Source organism: Gavia stellata, chromosome 2, assembly GCF_030936135.1.
Source record: "Gavia stellata isolate bGavSte3 chromosome 2, bGavSte3.hap2, whole genome shotgun sequence".
NCBI classification, from domain to species: domain Eukaryota; kingdom Metazoa; phylum Chordata; class Aves; order Gaviiformes; family Gaviidae; genus Gavia; species Gavia stellata.
Genome location: NC_082595.1, coordinates 23,963,519 through 23,987,025, shown reverse-complemented (window position 1 = coordinate 23,987,025; position 23,507 = coordinate 23,963,519). Strand labels below are relative to the sequence as shown.

General features: G+C 40.8%; 1 protein-coding gene across 1 annotated transcript in view; it reads right to left on the bottom strand.

Annotated features, from left to right (window-relative positions):
• Nucleotides 1-21,853, bottom strand: part of AHCTF1 (AT-hook containing transcription factor 1) — a 41,641-nt gene extending 19,788 nt beyond the window's left edge. The window contains exons 1-16 of the mRNA XM_059828373.1: nucleotides 21,733-21,853; nucleotides 20,252-20,505; nucleotides 16,065-16,245; nucleotides 15,068-15,275; nucleotides 13,654-13,770; nucleotides 12,552-12,636; nucleotides 7,698-7,848; nucleotides 6,491-6,623; nucleotides 6,222-6,403; nucleotides 5,685-5,746; nucleotides 4,618-4,746; nucleotides 2,496-2,586; nucleotides 2,319-2,408; nucleotides 2,016-2,156; nucleotides 1,130-1,234; nucleotides 280-373 (exon numbers count right to left, since the gene is read on the bottom strand). Of these exons, the coding sequence (XP_059684356.1) occupies nucleotides 280-373; nucleotides 1,130-1,234; nucleotides 2,016-2,156; nucleotides 2,319-2,408; nucleotides 2,496-2,586; nucleotides 4,618-4,746; nucleotides 5,685-5,746; nucleotides 6,222-6,403; nucleotides 6,491-6,623; nucleotides 7,698-7,848; nucleotides 12,552-12,636; nucleotides 13,654-13,770; nucleotides 15,068-15,275; nucleotides 16,065-16,245; nucleotides 20,252-20,505; nucleotides 21,733-21,853 (2,144 nt within the window). The remainder of the gene's footprint in view (nucleotides 1-279; nucleotides 374-1,129; nucleotides 1,235-2,015; nucleotides 2,157-2,318; nucleotides 2,409-2,495; nucleotides 2,587-4,617; nucleotides 4,747-5,684; nucleotides 5,747-6,221; nucleotides 6,404-6,490; nucleotides 6,624-7,697; nucleotides 7,849-12,551; nucleotides 12,637-13,653; nucleotides 13,771-15,067; nucleotides 15,276-16,064; nucleotides 16,246-20,251; nucleotides 20,506-21,732) is intronic.
• Between the last annotated feature and the right edge of the window lie 1,654 nt (nucleotides 21,854-23,507).

Sequence of the window (23,507 nt, the reverse complement as noted above, 5' to 3'; positions counted from 1 at the left end):
ATCTTTTCCAGTAGTAACAAATTATACAGATTAGCCAATGCATTAAGTACCCTACAAAAAACGAAGATACCAACAAGTGGTACTAAGCCGAGGGATATATAAGGATTTTACCACGGGAAAGTAACCCCTGGGCTCAAGAGAACACATGCATCACTGACGTTACGAGTATGGCCGGCAAATGCATTAAGCACAGCAAATACAACGGCTGAGATAAAAGCCGTTCCCTTCCACTTCTGAATTTGCAGTGGAAGTGTTCCAGAGTTTTGCAGTAAGTCTTACCTTGACAAACGCTCAAGTTTCTGTCGCTGACCAGCATAATAGCTCTGAATCAGAGGATAGTTGTAGAAAGTTCGAGACAAATGCATATCATCATCTACAGGCAATAACGTAAAAGCAAGTTAAAGAAACAATAGCACGTTTTTCGACTAAAATTTTTGACCAAAAAGACAGACACAAGGTAAGCATCAAGAAGCCTCCAACTCTGAAAGAAGCCAAGCCCATTTCTGCCTTTGCCAGAAGAGATGTAAGAGACAAAACTCAATTCCTTCTTGTCTCAAGCGCCATTTCAAGCTTGCAGTTGATGTAGCATTCAGAACATGTAGCGTTAGCTGAAGTTCACTATAAAAAACACCAGTTCTCAAAGGGAATGGCTTTTTAAACATGTCATGTGAGCATTTGTAAAGACAATTAGGGCTTATAATCCATCCAAATAAAGAAGCATTTCCAAGGCGTATTTTTTCCTCAAGCAATACATAAAAAGTTCAAAACATGCAGGTAGTGCTTTTACTGTACAAACAAGCATTCCAACAGGCGTTTGTTGCCTAATAGTAATTTGTCGAAAATCACAAGTATTTCAAGCTGTGGACACAAGCAGCTCCTTGAATCAGAGCCTTATTGCTATTTCTAAAAAACATCCAGGAAAGAAACTGCTTGCATTATTCTACGCTATGTATTTGAAAAACCTGTAAAATCTCAATTTCACCACCAGAACTTCGCAGCATACGTTGTCACTGAACCAACACGACTTGCTGCTGACAAAACATTTACAAAAGCGTGGCTAAGCACGTGTTCCTAGGAATCACTTACTGGACAGTCTCCTTGGTACAAATGTCTTACGGTTTATGCTTACCTAAACCCTCTGGAAGGAGACTGGCTCGACAGAACCAGATGACCACTTGTGCATACAAAGAAATGAGGCTAGTTACCACCTTCTTGTTTGTCAAGTCTGCAAAACCTGAAAAAAGGCATAGGATGATTTTTGTTATGCAATTCCTTTCCTTTTTACAAAACTCCCTTCATCATACTACATAGAAAATACAAAAATGACACGGTAGAAATCTCGCGTCTTTGCATTTTCTACTCTGTATCGCTTTCTTATTTGAAGAAAAAACCCACAATCACCACCAAAAGAGAAAGCAACCCCTCCAAAGAACCAGATTCACTAAAGGTTAACATAAAACAAAATTAAGCCTGAACTATTAAATACACGCAGGAAGACGACACCTGGTTTTCAAGTAGCAGAGATTTTTACTAGAGCAAAGGGACAGTCTGTCTTTTTCTCAATATGCCAAGAACAACTTATGATCTAAAAAGCTATAAAAACTCAAGTAACTTACTTCACAAGTCACTCATTTGCGCTTCCTTTATCTTTTTTAGTAATTTGCAATACAATATTTGCATGCAATTCTGAATTGCTGGCTAAGAATTAAAAAGAATCATGTTGAGCATTACCACATTCAGGTGCTGCAATTTCAACCCAGGTGCTTACATAGCTTCTTGCTGAGCGTAGCCTCCCCTAGCCGCTTGCATGAACTCCACAACAAACTGTTACCCTGAACTCAACGCATATTGAGTGGTCGTCCCAGCTTCTCAGATTTAAGGCCCTTCGCCCAGCTAAATTTAACCGTCTTCCAATCACCAAACCCAACAAAAGCTCACGTTCCCACAATTACAACCCAAGTATAATTCCAAACCTTAAGAAAGCATACCAAAGATTTAGTAATACTATGACAAACCTTTTTCAGTCAGCTCTTGTGCTTCTGTTAGAAAACAGTTTAAGACTGTGCTAAGGTTGCTCAAAAGCAACTGGCAGTGCTGAAGAGACTGTAACGTCTGTGGGTCAATGAAGTTGCAAGAGCCATCAAAGAGCGGAACACCTTTTCAAGAATAAACATTAAAGCATTAGCCTACAGAGCAATTTCAGAGTTTCAAAGCACACTTAAAGAACCGCGTGCAATGCCATATACCAGCAGATTACTGGATAAGCTCAATTAGAAGGAATGATTTTATGTTTGTGGAATGACTACACTAGTACTCACATATTTGGTCCAATTCTTCTTTTGTATAGATCACTTTGTTCCATGTCCACTCAAGAACAAACCGTAAATTAGCAGCAGAACTTGGCTGCTCTTTAAAAAGAGAGAACAAAAAAGAAACAAATCAACAACTTCAAACTAACCAATATATAACATAAAAACAATGTAAAGAAGTATTACCTTCAGATGCCCACTGTTTAATGCACCCAGTCAGAAGTTCTAAAGAACCTGTCTGGACAGCAGCTGACAATACCGCTTCTAACTGCTCCTTCTAAATGTAACAGACAAAGTAAAATGAGAATCTTACATACTTTCAATAGCTGAACCATCAACAGCAAATGGTTGCTTCTACCGGTATACTCATGCAGACAGCACAAGTCAAGTAGTACACCTGCAACTAATTCCACATTCTTCTTCTGAATTCTAGCCACAGGCTGGACTGCTGCTTGGTCTGAGGAACACATTAAACTTTTCCTCTGACATTTCACATTTATTTGCATGCCTCTGCATTATAGTCTCAATTTCCCGAGTTCCAGTTAACTACTTTCAGTAACATCCTCTGCTAATACCCATTACGCATTTTGTGCGCATGAGCTCGCCATCAGGAAAGCATGAAGGGGACAGAACAAATACCCTCTTTGCATGGGAACAGTGAAGCTCAGGTCAAGCAGCTTTCTAGACTACGAAGACATGAAGCAGTACTGACACCCAGAACATGAAGTTATACTTTTCTCAAATGACAGAAAAGAAGTGAACCATTTTAAATTTTAGGCTGTTCAAATACTGTATTCTAACGTGCTGGTAATCCTTCAGAAGGATAATGCACAGGTACGCACAGGCATGCAATATTAAGGAGTAGTTTATTTCAGCTGGTGTTGATACTTCTTTCAGCTGAAATGATCCTTCATAAAATTTCACTGGTTGGGTTTTGTTTGTTTCTTTGTTTGAACCGTAATTCAAAAGTCTCTTTCCCTTCTGGGTAAAATCATTGCATTCAAAGTGATTTCTACACATTAGAATACACATGTGATACTTCCTTCTGTTTCTGAAAGCTGCTTTCAGACAAGGAAACACACCAAATACTACGTAGGGTGGCAAACAAAACTCCAGACCAGGCTTCCTGACCCTAATTCTGAAATTTGCCTTACTAACATTCAAAAGAAAACCCTGCTCAAATGCCTAACAAGTCTCTGAACGACACAGTCACAATGCAGCAAAGGTTATTAAAAAATGCCTCGATTTCCCAAGTTATTCCCAAACTGGAGCTGACAGCAGAACATCTAATTTGAATGTAAGAGTCTACATCAGGCTTGCAAAATAAGCAGTCTCTGGGCTAGGTCAGCTGGCCAAGAAATTTATTTTAGCTACCACACTGCGCAGAAGTGTTATTTGCCCTAAGACACTTCCACAAATCTGGCAAAGAATCCGGTAGACAGGAAGATGAGGGCAGTGGGAAGACCGCTCTCCCCTTCCTACTAATTGCTCCACTGTATGATGACTAGCCAGCTGATTATTTCGCTTAGATGCTGCCTGGCTGAGGATGGGCTGTTCATCACAAAGGCTCCATCTCTCATGAAACTCTTGAGATGAGAGAGCAGGGGTGGTGCACTGCAAATGGAAAACCTGGGAAAGAGGGGGCTGAAGTCACCATGGTGGGATAAAGAGGATCGAAGGGAGAGGGCGTCATGAGATAAAGGTGGCTAAGGTGTTGAAGCAACAAGAGGGCCGTCTAAGCGGGGGAAATTGGGCTACTGGAGCGCAAGGCAAAGGCTACAGAGGCGAAGATCTGCTTTGAGAGGCCGCAGAAAAGCGGCCGACTGATGATGGGAAAATGAAGGGAAGCGGTGAGGAAATTGTCAGGTAGAGCTGACAACAGTAATCGTTTACCACAGCCCACTTCCTTGGAAGCAAATGATCGGGTATAGTGCAGCAAGCTGATGTTTGCAACAGCTCACATCCCAGCGAGACACCCCCATCGTCAGCTACTGCACTGAACCTAATGCTTTGAGAAACTGACAGGGATAAAGGTTGTTCTGAGGGAAAGATGCTTCCTTGTGCGTAGCTGTGGCACAGAATTAATAGATGGGTCTCTAAAGACAGAGCTATTAGGGCTGTTCCCAGTCAAACTCAGTAGCTTGGATCTAGGACTGCTATTACTTCTGCTCACTAAAGTAAGTAACCACCTGCATTTCAGTGCAACTTGCAAATAATAGGAAAATCAGATTATCGTGTCTTGTAGCCTCTGGAGCCCCGTCAGACATGATGGGTGTGTTTCCCCCTTGATTCCCTGATGTGCGCTCACCTGACTCAAACTGGATGGCTGGACATCGACTAGTCTTGGAGACAGCAAGCCAGCTGCAAGACACCTATTGTAGCTATCGTGAATGGCTTCACTTATCAAAGGACCAGATTTCTTCAAAAAATTCAAGGTCTGAAACATCAATCAAAAACTACAGATTAAGACAGCGTTATTATTCAGGCACTAAGGTTCTGGATAACCACTACGCGAAGTAACATAAATGTTCACTGAAACTGTCAGAAAGCTTGCGTCAGTAATACACTTTAGGTTAGCCATCTCAGTAAGCATTACTATGTAGAGTCTTAAAGACGGCAGCCAAACTAACAGTTACAGTTTATAAAAAAAGTCCTGTAAAACAAAATATCAGCCCTTGCAATGCTTAATTAAGTATTTTCTAGCTTCTCTGTCAATGCACAGGCCTTTCTTTTTCCCCGAACACTGACGCAAAATGCATTCTATCGAAGCCAAAACTGACACACAACTTTAAATCACACTGTGGAAGACCCTTGCTATGCTTGTTTGTGCAGAAGCTGGTTTACGTTGGAAATGTTTAGTGAGCTCAAACTTAATTCAAAATTATTTGTTACAATCTGTGCAGTGGCTCAGAAGTTATGATTTGGCCAAGTTTGGGAGAACAAAGAATTCATTGCTTCTTAAACAGTCAAATAATTTTTCATTTTCTCCATTCTGTCCTCCTTTTTCAGGTTAATCAGGGATCCAAACCCTAACTCAAGCCTAAGCAGGCAGTTCCACTGATGGGTAATAAAGAAGTAACAGCTTTCGCCGCCTTCCACAACATTTTTGTTCTTGCTCCTACAGCAACGTTGTATTCCGTTCTAGACACTCAATCCCTGATCGTGCTTCAACAGGGGACAACGGTAGTTTTACAGTCCCAAGAGTGGACCGAAAACGTTACCATTGGCATAAAACTGGCAGGGTACAATTGCGATTCTGCGTGTGGATGGGCAGGATGAGCATAGAATGGTCTCTGACACTGAAAGCAGTGCAAGAGAAAACTTAGAAAAGGTACATCTCCTGACAGTCTCAATAAAGATACAGTAAAAGATCACCTCCTTCTGTAAGCCGGTGCAAGTCATATGAACGACTCCGGAGTTCAGCAAGCACGAACCATCTGCAGAAACAAGGAACGTTTGACAACATTCCACGCTCTCACAGTTATGTTAGGACCACTTTACTTTTTTTAAACAGCAATATCTGGAAAGATATAACTGAGTACCCATTTTCTTCGTCAGATCGCAGGCAAACCTTTTTTAAAAAATTATTACTGCGTGTAGAAATTTCATCTCTAGTGCTATCAAGGTGCTGTGCTTTGAGCTTCAGTTCAAAGTCATTTCATTTTGTAACCATCACCACTTCACAGGCTACGTGACAAAAGCACCAAACCCCAAAACTCAGCAGAATGTCAGATGCATTTCACAACATGAAATACCTTGCTGGTACAATGTAATCAGAGTTGGGTTTGTGGGGGGTTGGGGTTTTTTTGGTTTGGTTTGGTTGTTGAGTGAAAAACAACGAACAAGAGAACCAGTAAATGGCGTTGGACCCCAATTCAAGCTTCTCGCTGTTAAAAGCGGTGAAATACCTACCAAAATTATAGGTGCTTGGATTAAAAAACTGCTCCGGTGGTGGATAAGAAGGAGGAAGTCCCCGACTCAGACTCCGCTCATGTACCAGAATATCCAAAATGAGGTTTGGCGAAGTCATACTTATTACAGTATCCAGTGACCACAGTGCAAAATAGGGGCAATCATGAAGGAACTCTTCTGGCCTTAAAGAAAACAAGTGCATAAGCTGAACGCCGACTTTCAAATGAATTATTTGCAGGGACGTTGAGAACAACTTAATGAAAATCTACCTTAGCGAATCTGGCATTTGAGCATGATACCAGCGATTAATGTCAAATACACCCAAATAAGTAGATGGTTTTCCCTGACCATATGTAGTCACTTGCCAACTGAAGATTGATACACTGGTGTCAGGAGATATTACTGCAAAAGACAAGACATTGTTTCTTATTTGTAGAAAATATGATACAGCTGATATTTCTAAAACACCACTTTCTATTTTGGCTTAATTCTGTTCTATCACTCCTGAAACACACCACTTACTAATAAGAAAAAAAAAAAAAAGGGATGTACGGAGTAGCAAACATCCCTGTGACAGGTTTGAGTCGTACTGCCTCTCCAGCAGTAAGAATAGCTCCTCTCCAGCATATTCAGAATGAAAGAACACAACTAGCACACAAAAATAAATACAAAAAGAACCCAAATCCAACAAACAGGGAAGCGGAATAAAGACTGTAACATAAAACATTCACAATGCTGCACTCCAGTTGTCTCAGTAAGTGGAATGGTCTTTCTTCTCTGGGGAGAACGCATTCTCCAGATGTAAGCAAAGTATGTGGTAGATCGTTTACCCTAATGGGGCAAGGAACAAGACGACACTTTGTTTGGCAAAATGGTTCTCTCTTGAATTCATCATGACCGTTTAGGGATCCTCACACACTTTACTATGTTGCATTGTGAACTTCTGTGCCATTTCAGTTTTGTTAGCCCCTGAAACTGCCTTTGAAGATAACAATTATTTTCATCATTCAGAAGACAGCTTCATTGCCAGCCTCAACCCACATCCAGCAGAAGCTCATGTGTGCCTAGAACTTAACTTGAACAGATTCTGGAAAAAAGCTCATTAGAAACCATCAGAAAAACCACAGGTATTTCTCCATGCCTCATACTTCATGAAAAGGAGACAGAAAGGTAACATTCCTAAGCAAGGGAGAGAATGATCTTACTGTTCAAAGGCAACAGCTGGAAGAATAAAACACTGACATGACCCCACCATACATCGCTATGGCATGGCAGCAAGCATAAAATAAAGGCTGTTTTTTCCTTTAAAGGAGTCCCACATAACTTAAGCACCCAGTTTTTCTTTTTAAATAAGCCCAACAAGCTAGTCTATACAGATATTTACGACTTGCAGACTGTGGGTACAGAGCAGCATTCATCGCTTAGATTCCAAACCCATTTATTTTAGAATAGCCAAACGCGGACATCAGAACAAACCTTCGTTAACGCTATCCTCTCTGTCAAAATGGTTGCGAAATTTTTCTACAGTCTGACAGCTGAGTAATTTGGTATTGCTGGCCTGCCCTCTCAGGGGAAAGACTCCGTCCGTGAGATCTAAACTGTACCTTTCGTCACAGTATTCCAAACCCTGGGGAAAAAATGGAAGGAGAGAGAAAAGGTCATTTGGAGATAAAAAAACGTACATTATACCTAAATACGAAAGAACATATATCTCTAATATAATATGCATATTCTAGCTTATATTTCCCACACGCTTATTTCTGATGGCAAATAGAAACTACAGCTGACATGCAAGAGAATTAAGTGCCAAATCATAACGGGTAAGCTTGGCTGCAAAGGCTTTGCACGCTTTCAAAAGTTAGCATTTCCCTAACATTATTCATTTCTAAACACGTTCTGCAGAATGCCTTGCAACATCAAGGTTTCTTTACGAACCTAAATATATATCTACAAAGAGATATCCGAAATAACGCAACACGTCATATGCATGCAAAGCTCTCTGCTCCGTGTCTTGAGTACAGAACTGAGGGAGGTAGAGAAGTCATGGCATTACAGCAGCTAAAGCTCTTTTGAGAGGTGTTCTCTATAGGCTCACCACTAGAGTGAAAAGGCATCTCTCTCTCTAGTAGCTATGAGAACTTCTTACTGCTTAACAATCTCCTTTCAAACCACGTAAGCTCTTACCAGCTCCTCCTCTAATCTGGTCAGAGACTAATGGGTGAAATATCCCTCAGTTCCTTCACCGAGCACACCCAACAGCAAAAGGCGAAAACAGAGAGCACGTGGGATGCACATGGGCAATGCGTTTAGGATCACCAATTCCTACAGAGTCAGCAAACCACTTTGGGATATACAGAAACTCCAGCAGGATTGTGTTGAACCTCTGATACCGCCACTTTCTAAGCAAGCATTAACTGAAATACTGCCTCTTCAAATACAGCATTCCTTCAAACTGTCTACAATGCAACACATGAATGTGTGTATTGTGGACAAACAGCTCCTCTACAATTCAGAAAAAACCAAACAAACCACCAAACAAAAAAACAACAACAACAAAAACCCACCACCAAACACAAACCAACCCAAAAATCGATCATACCACATCCTACTTAAGTTCCCTACACTTTCAGAGCTCTAAAACGAACTGGCACAACACAATACATTCTCATATGATAAGTCTAATTCACCTAATCTGAGAAGAAACAGGTTTTCTCTTAATGGGTTGAGGAAATACTTCTAATAAATACCAAGGTTGGCTTTTTTTTTTTTAAAATGTTTCATTACTGAACAGAAAAATGCTAACATTTGCTCTGAAGCAGGCACAGTTCATTCTATTTTATCAAATAACGGTGGAAATAACAAGACGTGCAGAGTAGATAAGAAAAATCTAAACCATCTCCTTGAAAAACTAGCACGAAGCCTACGCAAAGAACGTCATTTTTATTGCAGAAGGAATAATCACTAAAACCAAGTTTAATGAAAGATGTTCTTTAAACAAGAAGTCCACCATTCCAAAGGATTGTTTCATCAGATAAAGCACAGAAACTCCATAAACCAATCAGAGATGAATTTTACCTGCTAGACATTTCAACTTTTACTCACATATGAAGAGCCAGTCCCACCCAAAGATGGGGCAGAGGAGCAGGGGAAAATAATATCAAACAATTCCTGGCTAAGACCACTTCTGAAGCAAAACAGCATGTTTTATATTTTCCACACGGGGGCAAGCAAATATAAGTTAAGGAACTCCACTGTATGGAAGATGTTAAGTAACAACTTTATTGACCAGTAAAATATGAAGACACTTTTCAGATGAGATGCACTGGTCAGACTCTGATATTAAATTAGAGACTATAGTCTCTGTCCACCCGCAAGCATTGTGTAGGACAAAGGTAAAGATGTGCTCCGCCACCATGACTGGATGCACGAGATTTAGCAACTGCTGAGATTGTGTAAAAACAATCTTTGAAAGCTTAACTTAAACATACCCTTAGGTTCCTTACTTTAGCACAGACTTAAACCAGCCTTGAAGGCAATGGAGACCGAAGGTTGACGCTGATTTATAAAAAGACAGTGCCACATGTTCCACAAGTCCCCTTTGTGACTTTTTACCACGAGACAAAGGCAAAGATGTGCTGTTTCATAGCATCAAGTCTGATTCCTAGAAAGTAAAGCACTGCTATAGTACACAAGTCACAGAATCACAGACTTGTTTATGTTGGAAAAGACCTTTAAGATCATCAAGTCCTACTGTAAACTTAACACTGCCAAGTCCACCACTAAACCATGTCCCTAAGCGCCTCATCCACAGGTCTTTGAAATACCTCCAGGGATGGTGACTCAACCACTTCCCTGGGCAGCCTCTTCCAATGTCTGAAAACCCTTTCAGTGAAGAAGTTTTTCCTAATATGCAATCCAAACCTCCCCTGGCGCAACTTGAGGCCATTTCCTCTTGTCCTGTCACTCATCACTTGGGAGAACAGGCCAACACCCACCTCTCTGCAACCTCCTTTCAGGTAGTTGTAGAGAGTGATAAGGTCTCCCCTCAGCCTCCTCTTCTCCAGACTAAACAACCCCACTTCCCTCAGCCGCTCCTCATAAGCCCTGTGCACCAGACAGATGTGATTCAATGAACAAAGGATCAACAGTAGATTCCCCCTTGTTTACTCAAACTTGACCTGGCATTCGGGAGCAACTCTTACATTTTCTGCCCTGGAAGATGGACAACCAACTTGACTCAGTCATGCAGGCAGACAGCCATGGAGTACTGAGCAATCTGTGACTACAAGGAAGTATTCTGAGACCAAAAGTGTCCCCTGTAGAGCACAGATACTGTCCTAATGCAACTTTTGGGGTTTTGAGGGGTCTGGAACTTGTTTTGGGGTTTTTTTTGGCAGTAGGTGTTACCAGGTCTTGGTATGAAGCTACATGTGTAAGTGGCTCATCTGGAAGGTAGCTGAAGAACCTGTCTTCTCTCCCCAAGAAAGTCCAGCTCTTCAGTTCTCTCTTCAACTGCCTTGTAAGATTGGTTCCTGTTTCAATCTTCCACAACACTCATCACAGGGAAGCAGAAATGGCAAGGGAGTAACACATCTCAAATCAAGAGACTGGTTGCATTGTCTATACAGGGTCTTACATTAACTACATCACAGCTTTCTCAGGTCACAATCACAACAACATGATTTAATCACTTGATGCACTTCTTCAAAAGTGTCAACTGGAATTTCTATAAGAGCCATATTCAAAAGCTGCTAGACATTTCAACCTTCTGAGGTGAAAACTGACATGCATCACCTCTTATTCAAGAAAATAAGATGGCCAAGACAAGGAATTGCCAAATACTAAAAAGCCCCACATATGAACATTAAAATATTGAGACACAACAAAGTAGCCACGAGAGAAATGGATATAGACAACTGGGTATTTTTCCAAAGCAGCCCACAATGCAAGGTATTATCATTGCCACTGCTAACACTAAACCTACAAGTAACTTTTAGAAGAGGATAAAGCAGAAGTTCAAAAATGAAACTGGAGAAAGATTAAAGAAACTTTCTCCTGTCAACCTGCCACAGTCCTTAGAGCACTACAAGAGATGCAGAAGTGAACACCAATGAAAGCTCTTTTAAAATTATAAAAAAAAACACCACCAATCCGGGTGCTCTGTTCCTCTAGAGCATCGTACGATGGTGTCATAAAAAAAATGCACATAAAGATAAGGAGGTGACATCCATATTTAGACCACGCTGAATGACTTGGAGATATTTATACCTTGTCACCAGGACTGGTAATGCATTTTCCAAACGCCTAACCTTCATCTGTTCAACAGCAACATTTACAGATGAGGAAGGAGCTTTCCCATATATAAGGAAAAAGGTCAACATTTAAACTTATTAAAAAAAATCAAAACGCCCCGTCCCTATTGAAACGGAGTACCACGATGCAAGAATCACCCCTATTTCATTGCATACCTATTGAGAACATGCAAGAGAAAGTATCAAAAGAGGAGGAAAGAATTGCTCGGAATTAAGATCGCTTCCCCCTCAAAAAGATTTTGGGAGAGTTTCAAGCATACTACCGAATAGAATTATACATTATACAGATGCGTCTCCTACCTGTTACATCTCTGAGATATAATGATACCTCATCTCTATTTTAAACACAACATCATCTTTGGAGCCAGTTCTAACAATTTACGTCTACTCTTTTGACCAAATCATACCACCGGTTCCTGTATTGACGTATTTGGCTGGCTTTAAGAGTAGATTTCATAGGTAACCCAGCCAAAAAGTAGAAGGAGATATCTTTGGAGCGCTTACATTTCAGGAGCAACACTTAAGAGAGACACTGCAGACACATTTCATTTGAAGTCCTGCTGACAGAGCTCAAAAGAAAAACAAGAAAATATATACCCAAAGATCAGAAAAGAATGAAGCTGCATGACCTTACTTTAAGAAAGGGAGACAGACAGAAGCTTGCAGTTTGGTTAAACAAAGCTATTCAAAGCCCTATCTTCTCTTCTGACATGCCATTAATCTGGTGTTTAAATGAAGACTAATTTTATTTGTAAAAGCTGCTTCCTCCTCAGCAACTGAATGTATACGGGCTCTTTGCAGATGAATCTAGTTGGAACACACGACGCCGCAGTATGAAATGCCGTGAGTTGTTGTCAAAAAGTATGGACAAAGGCCAAGCCCAAGAAGACGCAGCCAAAGATTACGGTTTTTTAGTCACCTCTGAATTTTGATGGTAAATATTACCCCTGCCAACTTAACTGATCCTCACTTAGAGAAAACTACCATTTTCATCCTTTCACATACATGCACGTCTTACCTCATACATGACCTGTCCTGATGCCAAGCGTTTTCGGTCACCAAATGCTAACTGCAACAGATGTAAACTCACAAGATCACCTTCACTGAAAAAGGTATAAATTATGAAATTTGATTACAAAGCTGCTTTATAGTCCTCATTACCATTTTATTAGATCTAGACTGAAGTTTTCTTAATAGCGCGCTCTTGCTGAAGAGACAAACAGCACTTCCCAAGACATGATAATTGGTCACATTTGGCCGCTGAAACAGAAAGGAGGACATTTTGACACTAACCGCTTCAGGGGCAAATGCTAACCATGCCCTTTGAAAGCTTTACTGTGTTGTACGGGCTAAAAGTTGTCGGAAATAGTTCTTCACAGGGAAGAGTTCTCAATCAAAACTGCTTTAAAGTCAAACTTAAAAAGATTGCCACCCTGTGAACAGCTGAGCTGATCAAATAGCTTGCTGATGCTGAGAGAGAGAGAGAGAGAGAGAGAGAGAGAGAGAGAGAGAGAGAGAGATCTTTCTCCCCTTCCCTCACCACCAAAGTTCCAGTCCCTCTCTTGCATACGCTGCACCCTTCCACATACCGATTTCATCCATTAGCCCAGCAGGAAGCCATTGACTTTTCTGCTGAACAATGATCGTTCTCTGCCAGGTGAGCTGAACTGGCTCATGAAGGCTCCAGAGACTGCTAAAGTTGGCACAAGGTAATGGGCAATACCATCACCTCCCTCCTTTAGGGGCAGCAGGCTGTTATGTCGGCACGGTTAGTGTTCTAGGTCTGCAGCCTCAACTACTGTGTTAATACCATGGTGTGAATATCGGACAAAGCACGAAGTAGTCATCAAGCAACAAAGGAAATCATTTAAGAATGCAAGCACAAAAATACAGCCACTGTTGCTTTGCCTTCTTTCAGAAGAGAGGAACTCCTAGGTCCCTCCTTCACGTCTGTTGAATTCTGTAAAAATTGCATTGTAAGCTTAACACCTTCCCTACCTGAGAGAATCTCCCGCACAGCTAAACAAACAAAACAAATATACAGGTATTAACTGTATGTGAACAAATACATGTATATAAAAAAAAATTAATTCAGTGGCTGACAGTAAGTTTTTCTTCACCTTTCTTGTGTAGACTGAACAGCCCACAAGTAGCAACAATTGCGAGGATCATTCTCAGGCTCTTGAAAAGTAACAGCGTAGACAGGAATCCTTCCTCCTTCAAGCTGAGAGTGGTGCCTACAGGTTTAAAAAAGGAAAAAAAAAATGGGAAAAGTAAAACAAAAAGAAAAAAAGTGAGCCTACTGGCCCTAACTGTTCGTAGAAGGGTAGAAGCATCTTCTGAGAAAAGAGCACCTTACATGCTTATCCTCAAAGTACAGAAGGTCATACATCCATCTCAAACAAGTGAGTCAAGGAAGCGACTACTTTTTATGCAACGGTCAAGAGGTGAGGAAATTACTGTTCATCAAATGCAATAACCGGGGTTTATGTCCTCCTGTGCTGGAGGAGGAGGAACATAAAGGACTACTTCAGGTGCTAGGCAAAACATTGTTCCTACTGTTGTAGCCTACTTCAGTATCGAACTTAAAATGCAGCATATCTTCTGAAAAAATTTAAAACAGGACCAAACAAAAGTAGTTTCTCGTTTCTTTACTTAGACTATGTAAAACGTTTTTCTTCCAGACTCCTCAACCTTATTTGTACCTTCACAATCTATTCTTGCCACCTCATTATTCCTCCACTCTCTATTTAAGCATCCAATACATTTCTGGGAAGTCACTGCAGACTTGCCTAAGTGAATCCCTATCCGAATTTCGTCAAATATTTAAAGAGGGATTGGTCTTTGGCAGATTTAAAATCATCTCTTAATTTTTCTGTTGCGTATAAATGTACACATCCCTTATTCTCATCTCCAGGGGTTCCAAGCAAACTTTCATTCACATGCATCACTGCCTTGGAACGGGTTGATCCCTTATGTCGGTCAAGGCTGAAATATAGGAAAGAATATATTTTCAGCCACAGATCAGCTACTAATTTTTCATGTCTCACTAGTTGCGTCCTGGACACTTCAAGGAATAGTATCAGCAAAATCACATTATTAACGTACTTAAGCCTTTCAACGTATGCCCTAATTGCAGGAACTTCTTCTGAAAAATAATTTTTAAAATCTGTTTCATCGAAATACACACATTTCCTGCTTTCACTGAATACTACTGATAGAACAAACCGTCTTACGGAAACCAGCTCTATCACATCCTCACTGCTTGGCATAACCCAAAGAAGCGTGCTTTCCACAATTCCTCAATCCACAGGCACAATACGGAAAACAATCCTAGTCCATTGGGGAGAAGGCGGTCCCATTTAGTCCATATATGACTTAACAGTTATTTCAGAAGAGGATTTCTAAACCTTCCCAGACTATACTCAGAATTTCAGTCCCCAAAAAAGTTCTCTTTAAATTAACATACTTCCTTAAGCAAAAAATTGAGAGCCCTGCACCTCCAGGCACGGCCAAGTGTAAAGGCCTACTTACTCCCTCTGCAAAGTTTTCATATTCCATAGTGACAGGTAGCCGTCTGAAAAACCCACAGCGAGCTGATTGCTTCTGCTTATGTAGCACAGGGTTGATATTGCTGTTCCTGAAGGATTTTGTAATTGCAAACAGAGATGTCTCCCTTCTCTGGTCACAGTTTCTCTTCTTTGTGCAACTTCAGCAGGAATTCTAGTGACAACTTCCAGATCTACACACACAACACCACGCAATAAATGAATTTGTTATTCCATTTAGGTTGCATTTTAAACACTGACGTGACAAGGTGTATAACCTAATTCCACCATCCCAGGCAAAATACCCCTTTATGCAACACTGTTTTTTGCTATCTCCATTTTGTACGTTTTCAAAGAACGCAACAACTCTCTGATCGGAAAGTTGTTCTCACTCGTCGTTCAAAACCAGGTAAAAGTGTAGCCTTCATAGCCAAATTCTTCTTGGACTCTGTAAATCAGGAGTTTGGGCCTCATGGCGAAGCTATTTGAAGTGACATCAGCTCCTGAAGCCACTGTTGTAATAGCCAAAACAGTCCATGCAGTCTGAATACACCAATCAGAGATTTCGTTCATCCAAACGCATGACTTTTGATAAGTCGGATTGATTTCAAAAAACAAGCCTAAAATTTGCCCCAAGTCAATTAACAGAAGCAGAAGAACATCCCCAAGAAATAGGGCACCTCTGACACAACTTCCTATCAGGCAGCTGCACTGACTCAGATGGGAAAATTCCTACACCTCACTGGCAAGAATCATAGTGCCATAGGGATCTTGGTGGGAGGGGGGCATTTATAACATTAGAAGGCGTATTAAGCCACTCCCATTTTTAATCACTTCAGCACTACACGATGTCAAACCGACACCTGTAACCAGTAGCCATGAATGTCTGCACACGAGTATCTTCAAAGCGGGATGCATATAGTTTCTTTAAAAGACACAAGATTTCTGACTTTTAAATTCAAGCTTAAAAACGGCAAGCTTACCCGATGCTTCTCTTTCATTCTGAGTGCAAGAAAAATCATCCAAACAAAGGTCAACCAGAAGTAGATGACCAACATCTGTAGCCACGGCTGCCACTCCGAAGAACCATCGCAGACTCTGATGTAGGTGCCGAGTGCTCGCGCTGGCTCCTCCCTGATTAGTTATGGGTTCTATGGCACTTACCTGCAGGAAAGCAACAGGTTAATATTTAACTGAATTAACTTCAGCTGAAAAGGTCCATTCTAATATTACAGCTTACCAATTGCCACTCCCTACTTAGACATAATTAACTCTAAGAATTAAACACAGAAAACCAGTTATAGGCAAGAAACTTCATCCTATTTAAGGGACTTCAGTTAGAAAGACAAAGCTACACCTAGTTCTCCCACTGCTCACAGCCCATCAGCACTGCGATACAGTCTACGCCTTCTTTGCCAAACAGGTATTCGGAGAGATCATGGCTGTAAGTCAGATGAGGCAGCGGTCAAGCTGCATGGTAGACACACCATTTTCCATGGGAATGAAACATTTTTGGAAAGTGTTGAAGGGAGATAGTAGCTTAGCAAAATTTACACAAGTCCTCATTTAGAATAAAAATAACCGCCAGATAAAGTAAGAAAAGGTGTAAATGCACACCAGCACTTTTAGGAATGTTAACAGAAATTTTAAAAGCCAGCCTAAAACAACGGCAAAAAGAACAGCAGCTTGTTAGAGAAAGAGCTAACACCAGCTAAGGAAGAAGCGCACACTGCTCTTGAACATGCGGAGCAGTCTGCACGCAGCTTTATTACAAGGGGAAGACAGACCTTTCAGCACCTGCAACACGTCCCAGGACAATACTGACTGCTAGAGCAGAGATACAAGCGCACAAAGACTCCGGCACTAAAGCTATACAACAAAAGAACACAGGCTATGGTTCAGCCTTCTTACAAAAAGCAGCACAAGAAAACCAGGAACCTTTACATCAACAGCACAGTTTGACAGGAAAATAAAACAAAGAAGTGAGCATCACAAGGTAGTCCATTTTTTAATACATTTCCCCCACCCCACCCCCCACCCCCCAAGAGGTGGGGAAAAATAACCAAACCCCTAAGCCCCAAAGTTTTCTCCTCTCCCATATCAAGCACTTGCTGGGACTACACTGCCTGGAAATCTACCACAGAATTTACCTTTCATCTTGGTCACGAGAATTCTAATCTTAGAAGTACCTACAGTAATTTGGACAACTTGGGTTTCTGTCAGATTTATAGGAAAGCTAATGCAATTTCCAGTCTTCAAAATACTGTACATATCTTGCTGCAGAATTAGCCAAAGGTCAAGTGTTCTTTCTAACTTCTTTTTCTTAAAGATTTCTTTCATTGTACAACTGGCCCCAAAGGAATCTCTTCCATTTTTGCATACGGTCTTCCAAAAATGTTGCCTGGTTTTAACACTTCAGTTTTCCACATAGAAGCTCCTGAAACTGCATATTTTTCCACTGCGCTATGCACTGGCTTTTCATATTCTCCCAGACTACTGCCAACTCATTCTGGGAAAGAAGAAAGGATGCTTTTCTCAGCTCACTGAATCTGAATGCTACCCTTCTGCCTCATACAAACCAGCGAAATTTGAACCCTTCCATACTTCTGAAACATACAACCATTAGAAACCAATTCAATATAATGAATGTTTTAAATTCAGATTTGCTTTTACTAGAATCCAGTTCAAATAATACTCCATTAACTCTTTCATGCGGCATTTCACCTGTATATCCAGAGGGCAGTTAGAGAGCACAGAATCACAGAACCATTAAGGTTGGAAAAGACCTGTGAGATCATCAAGTCCAACCATCAACCCAACACCACCATGCCCACTAAACCATGTCCCAAAGTGCCACGTCTACACGTTTTTTGAACACCTCCAGTGATGGGCACTCCACCACCTCCCTGCATAGCCTCTTCCAATGTTTGACCACTCTCTCAGTAACAAAATTTTTCCTAATATCCAGTCTAAACCTCCCCCGGCGCAACTCAAGGCCATTTCCTCTCATTCTATCGCTAGATACATGGGAGAACAGGCCAACACCCACCTCTCTGCAACCTCCTTTCAGGTAGTTGTAGAGAGTGATAAGGTCTCCTCTCAGCCTCCTCTTCTCCAGACTAAACAACCCCACGTCCCTCAGCTGCTCCTCATAAGACTTGTTCTCCAGAAAAAAAAAAAAGAAAAAAAAAAGAAAGAAAAAAACAAAAAAAATTATGCCTAAATTCTTCCTCAGCTTGTGAGTTTGGGTTTTTTAACTCATTCCTTTGCTCTCTGAATGACTACACATCTACTCTTACACTAAAAGGCAGTCATACAGTCACTATAAATACCCCGTATTAATACACTAACGGCTTGACACCTTGGACCAGAGTTGCTCAAAGTTAGGCTTAACCTGTAGAACTTAGTTGTCCACTGAAGATATACCCACACGGAAAACAGTCCAGAAATTAAGGTGCTCATCAAAGCCTTAAAACAGTAACAACAAAAACTGCAGAACGTGATGTTGAGACTAGATCTGCAATTTAGGTTTAAAAATCATCATTACGAAAGTCAGAGAAAGGTTCAGGCAGATTAAAAACACATGTTACATAATGTATAATTTGGAAGTATGACTTACAGAATAAATTCAAAGCATAGGGACAGTGGCCAGGGGCAAGTTTTATCTACTTGTTCTTGCTAACCCTTACTCCCACTCACAACTTAGAAGTTAACAGTCCGACTAGCAATACCTGTGGCCTGTCTATGCTGATCTAACCAAGCTAATAGCAAAAAGATAGGAAGCAAAATGAAAGCAACAGGCCAAACATGCTTGTCATCAAGAGCGTTGAGGGCATAAGAGCAGAACTTCAGGTAAGCTTTGGCTTTATTCCAAAATCCATAACCTTTATCACACAACAGCCAACTTTTCCCCCCGAGGCTTCTTCGTATTTTCTCCTGAACCATTGTCTTGCGGTATAGAAGAACTCCCCAATACAACTGGCAGGTCTAACTACGCTCTATTTCAAATCACTTGGGTAGACACAGATTCGGTATGTGACATGATCCTTCTTAACCTTTCCTTTTCCTATTCCCTGCTTACGTAGGTCAAAGAAAAAAAACTTAACAAAGCTATGACCTTTTTCACAAACATAGTTTACTTACTGATTATACACTGATGTCAGCACACAGCTTGTCCTTCCATCTCAAACTCTAAGATTTATCAAGATGATAGGCAAACTAACACAGCGGAGCACCAACCCAACTCATATCTTTAGAAATCACCACAATACAAATGCTTACTGCTAGTAATCACGCTGTAGCACTACAAACAAACCAAACTCCCTCCAGCTGTATTCTAGCAAGTCAAACCAAATCACGTTACGGAAAGCTGAGTAATAGATAAGTATTTATTTGTGGCAGATTCTAAGGTGAGAAAAATACAGGGAATCTGAGTTTTCTATTAACTGACGCTGATTCTTGTTTACATTAAGACAATGAGGCTAGGGGACATTATGACACTTGAGTTTATGGGTTACAGAAGACAGAAAAAAATGAGTAACATCACACCAGTGCATCCCACCTACACAAACACAATATTCAATGAGCAGAGATTCAAGGGCTTCAGACTGAAAGTCACTCTTTCAACAGTCTGTCAGATACCTCACTCAAGGCTCGTTTTTCCTACTTAAGTCAACACAAAAATGTGTTCTGCTCTAAAGTCAGACCTGCTTGCTAGCCTGAGATTCATGGGAATGGGTCTCAGTCATTTACAGCACAACTGTGGAAGTTTGAGGTTATTTTAAAGACACTATTTCTGACAGAAATTAACCGTTTAGGAAATGCATGCTACGGACGCTTGAAAGAGTGGGTTTTTTCCCTTTCTCACGCTGGCCAGGAAAAGGTATTTTGCAATGCCTTTTTGTGGAAGCGGAGAATTAGGTAACTATGTGCTCTACAATAAAACCAGGAAATTTGGTTTACTCTCAGTAGACTCAGAGATAATGGTACCGTTAAGCCCAAGATTTTACATTAAGGGTCTCTCGACTGGATTCTCTGAAGTGACAGTACGTTAATGCAATACAGAACAAAACACCTCCTACTAAGAGGTGCTCCAAAGCTTTTCCTGAAGCAGGATTATGCAGCACCTAACAACATAAAAGCTTCCTTTCGCCGCTTAAAAAGTACGTACCCTTCCTGGAAGAACAACTGCTTTAACCACTCTCGATATTCCAAGGTCGTACAGACAGAGAACACTTCCCGCTGCTTCTTCCAACCCAACCAGTAGTCCAGTTCTCTTCTGCCAGTAGAACTCCTTTACCACACGAACAGTGGGACGCTGTTCATTTACTCCACTGAAACGATATGCAGAGAGCCTCTCTCCTGTCACAGAGTTCACTACCTCCAGTTGAGGACCACACGCCAACCATGCTAGGCCATTTCTCCCTGTAAGAGAAAAGAAAGCCGACGAAAGCAACGTTCCAACACAAGACTCAAAACAACTGAAAAAAGTCACAGTCACTGCCCCTTTCCTTCAATAAAAGGCCCTAACGGAGGAAGACCGACTTCCCTAATTCTGGTCAGTTCTCTAAAATCACCCATTGAAATCCTCAAGCAATACATCTTAACATTAACCACCTTTTTATTTTGCATTTGTACTTGTCGTTCCCACACTGAAGAATTTTGATCGTTTGGGATAAAGATCACAATATATTGATCTATAGTCTTTGTACCATAGTTGGCTTGGTTTTGTTAGAAATCATCTAAATACCGACGGGAATACAAGTCTTAAAGCATACTTCAAATATAACAAATCTAAGCCAATTCATTTCCAGTTTACAAATGTCACTTGACGCGTGCCTCCTTTGGGCAGGGATTTGGACTTCAGCAAGAAATTGTCTTAAAACAGGCACTGCGTTAGTAAATTTAAACTTTTACACGTGCCGATCACAGAAAGAATTTAAGGCGTTTGCTCCACTGAACTGCTTCAAACTCCAAGGAAGTATTAACTCCATTACTGCATTGACAGTTAGGCAGATAGATTCTACCTGGTCTTGACAGAAGCCTCGACATCCAGCTCGGCACCCAGCTCTGCTTTCAGATCACCTGGAAAGTCACCTACCTAATCTGCTTAGCCACTTCCAGCAGCTCTCGCTGGCTACTCATCTGCATCCTATTAAATACTTTGGAAATACGGCTGCAGCGCTTAACAGTGCTGCCCTCTTCCTTCTGTTTTTATTCAGACTAGAAAAGAAAAAGCAAGGGCTTTTGCCGCTGTAACATTGTGGGAGAACTATTTCTGCGTGTGATGTTATGACGGTCATAGAGCTTGAGCTGGTGCAAATAAATACGGCCCAAACCAACACTATTACTTTTTGGAAACCTGCCTTGTATTTAAGTAGAAATTGAGGAGGGCTCACTGACTCAGCAGGTTTAAGTAAATTATTCTAATAGCACAAGACCGGTGCACGGGGTTGTAATTTCAAAGTTTAACTATACTAGTGTTTTCATATTAGCATTTTCAATCGTTACAACATCCTTTTTGTTCTCTCCAAACTTGATGCATCTTAACAGCGCCAACCTGACACAGTTGATACTATGACCCTATGCTTCAGGTAACCTCCAGGCCATAACAGCTTTATACCACCACCAAATTTAGGGGAAAATGCTCACCTCCAGAAAGCTTCCCGCACAGCACAGAATCTAGGGTTATGCCATCTTCCCCAAGTGCCTGAATAGTCACCTCTGGAAACAGCAGCAGACTGCTCGTTGCCCGAGCCGTTAGGTCTCGCATTCTTCACTGTAAATAAAGAAAAAAATGCAAAAATAGACTCATGTCAGCCGTAAATAGTTTTGAGATTGACAGAAGTTTCATCAGTATGCAGTGAATTATCTCCTATACATCTCCTGTAGCTCTTTTCCTTAGAAAAATGTCACTCAGGACAGCTTTTGAACTCTCAGCAGAGCAAAAGGAGGATCCTTTGCTTTTCTGATGCCTATGGGATCACCAACAAATAGTGACACAGAGGTACTGACAAGATAAATAAGAGGAAAAAAAAACAATACACTGAGTTCAAGCTTGCTCGCATAGGTTAGTAAGATGCTATCTGAGAAATATCAAATTTAAAAAGCTTCTCAGTAACAGGTATAAGTTTCCATTTGTCCTTTCCCGTGATGTTGTACATTATTATTTATGGTCAGTTGTCTTCTAGTAGATTTCACACATGATTTGTGTCTCATTCACTTTTTACATGTTTATTTTGAACATTAAGGAATACTAAAGTGTTAACTACCTTCATTCTCAAATGCTTCTACAAAATGTACCATTGGTATTTTCACATCACAAGCAATACAGACTTTCATAGCTCATCAATTACGTAGCAGTTTTCCATACACTTATGATGTAAACATAGCACAGCACTTCAAAACACTAATTTTTTCTCTACCTAAAGCCTCATATTCCTTATTCCAGTCCTTTCCTTCCTGTTGCCTGGCCTTATCCCTTCTCTACGGTAGTTTACAAAAGTTTCTAGGCCTTTCAAACAGTTTCCATACTTCTGTAGGCGCTTGACAAAGAGTTCACATTTCAGTATGTCAAGATAAGACTTTTTTGTGGAAAAACTTAAAAGCTGAAGTGATTTACAAGATTAAATAGTTTAAATAGATAAATAGATTAAATAGTTGGCTAAATAAGAGATATTCCATACACATGGAAATATGAACTACTTTAAGTAACTATGTTTTGCAAGTTCTGTGGGTTATTGAAAAAGCCTCCGGAAGACAAGACAGATTGAATTATCTTGTTCAATAGCACTGCTTTCTTCATGAAGTCGCAAAAGGAAGATATCACACGTAGTTCACTATTCCTGAGCATTACACATGCTGACCAATTCAGGCATCAAAGAGAACCCTTACCTTGTGCTACAACCCAGTACAACCAGCCACTTAAATGTGCACACAAAGCCTATTGCATTAACTGTACCATAGATGTTCTCCTGCAAATAAAGTTTTACGATTGTTTCTTCCAGCGTAAACTAATAAGCTATTTTCCTTACAGCATAGGAGATTACAGCCGGTTTTCAAGACTAGACTCTGGGAGCAACACAAAGTCATTAAAGGGAAATGTTTGTAAGTAAATACAATTTATGTCAATTGTACTTCTGTGGAGAAAGCTCTAAAGCCTGGGCATTGCAATCTACTGCATTTCAAGTCACAAGCACTCTATCTGAGAATATGTTCCAGTATCTTCTGCCAGCATGAAAACAATGAGCGCGTGAAACACAGGATGTTAAGTCAGGGTCCTGCACTAAGCACAAGTCAACACTTTGAAAAAAGTGTTGCTGATAGCAAAGTCAGTATTGCAGGACACTGCTGCAGCCAGCCAGCCAGCTGACCACTCTGCCAGCGTTCACAACTAGCACAGATCAAGTTCCAAGTGGGACAACTTA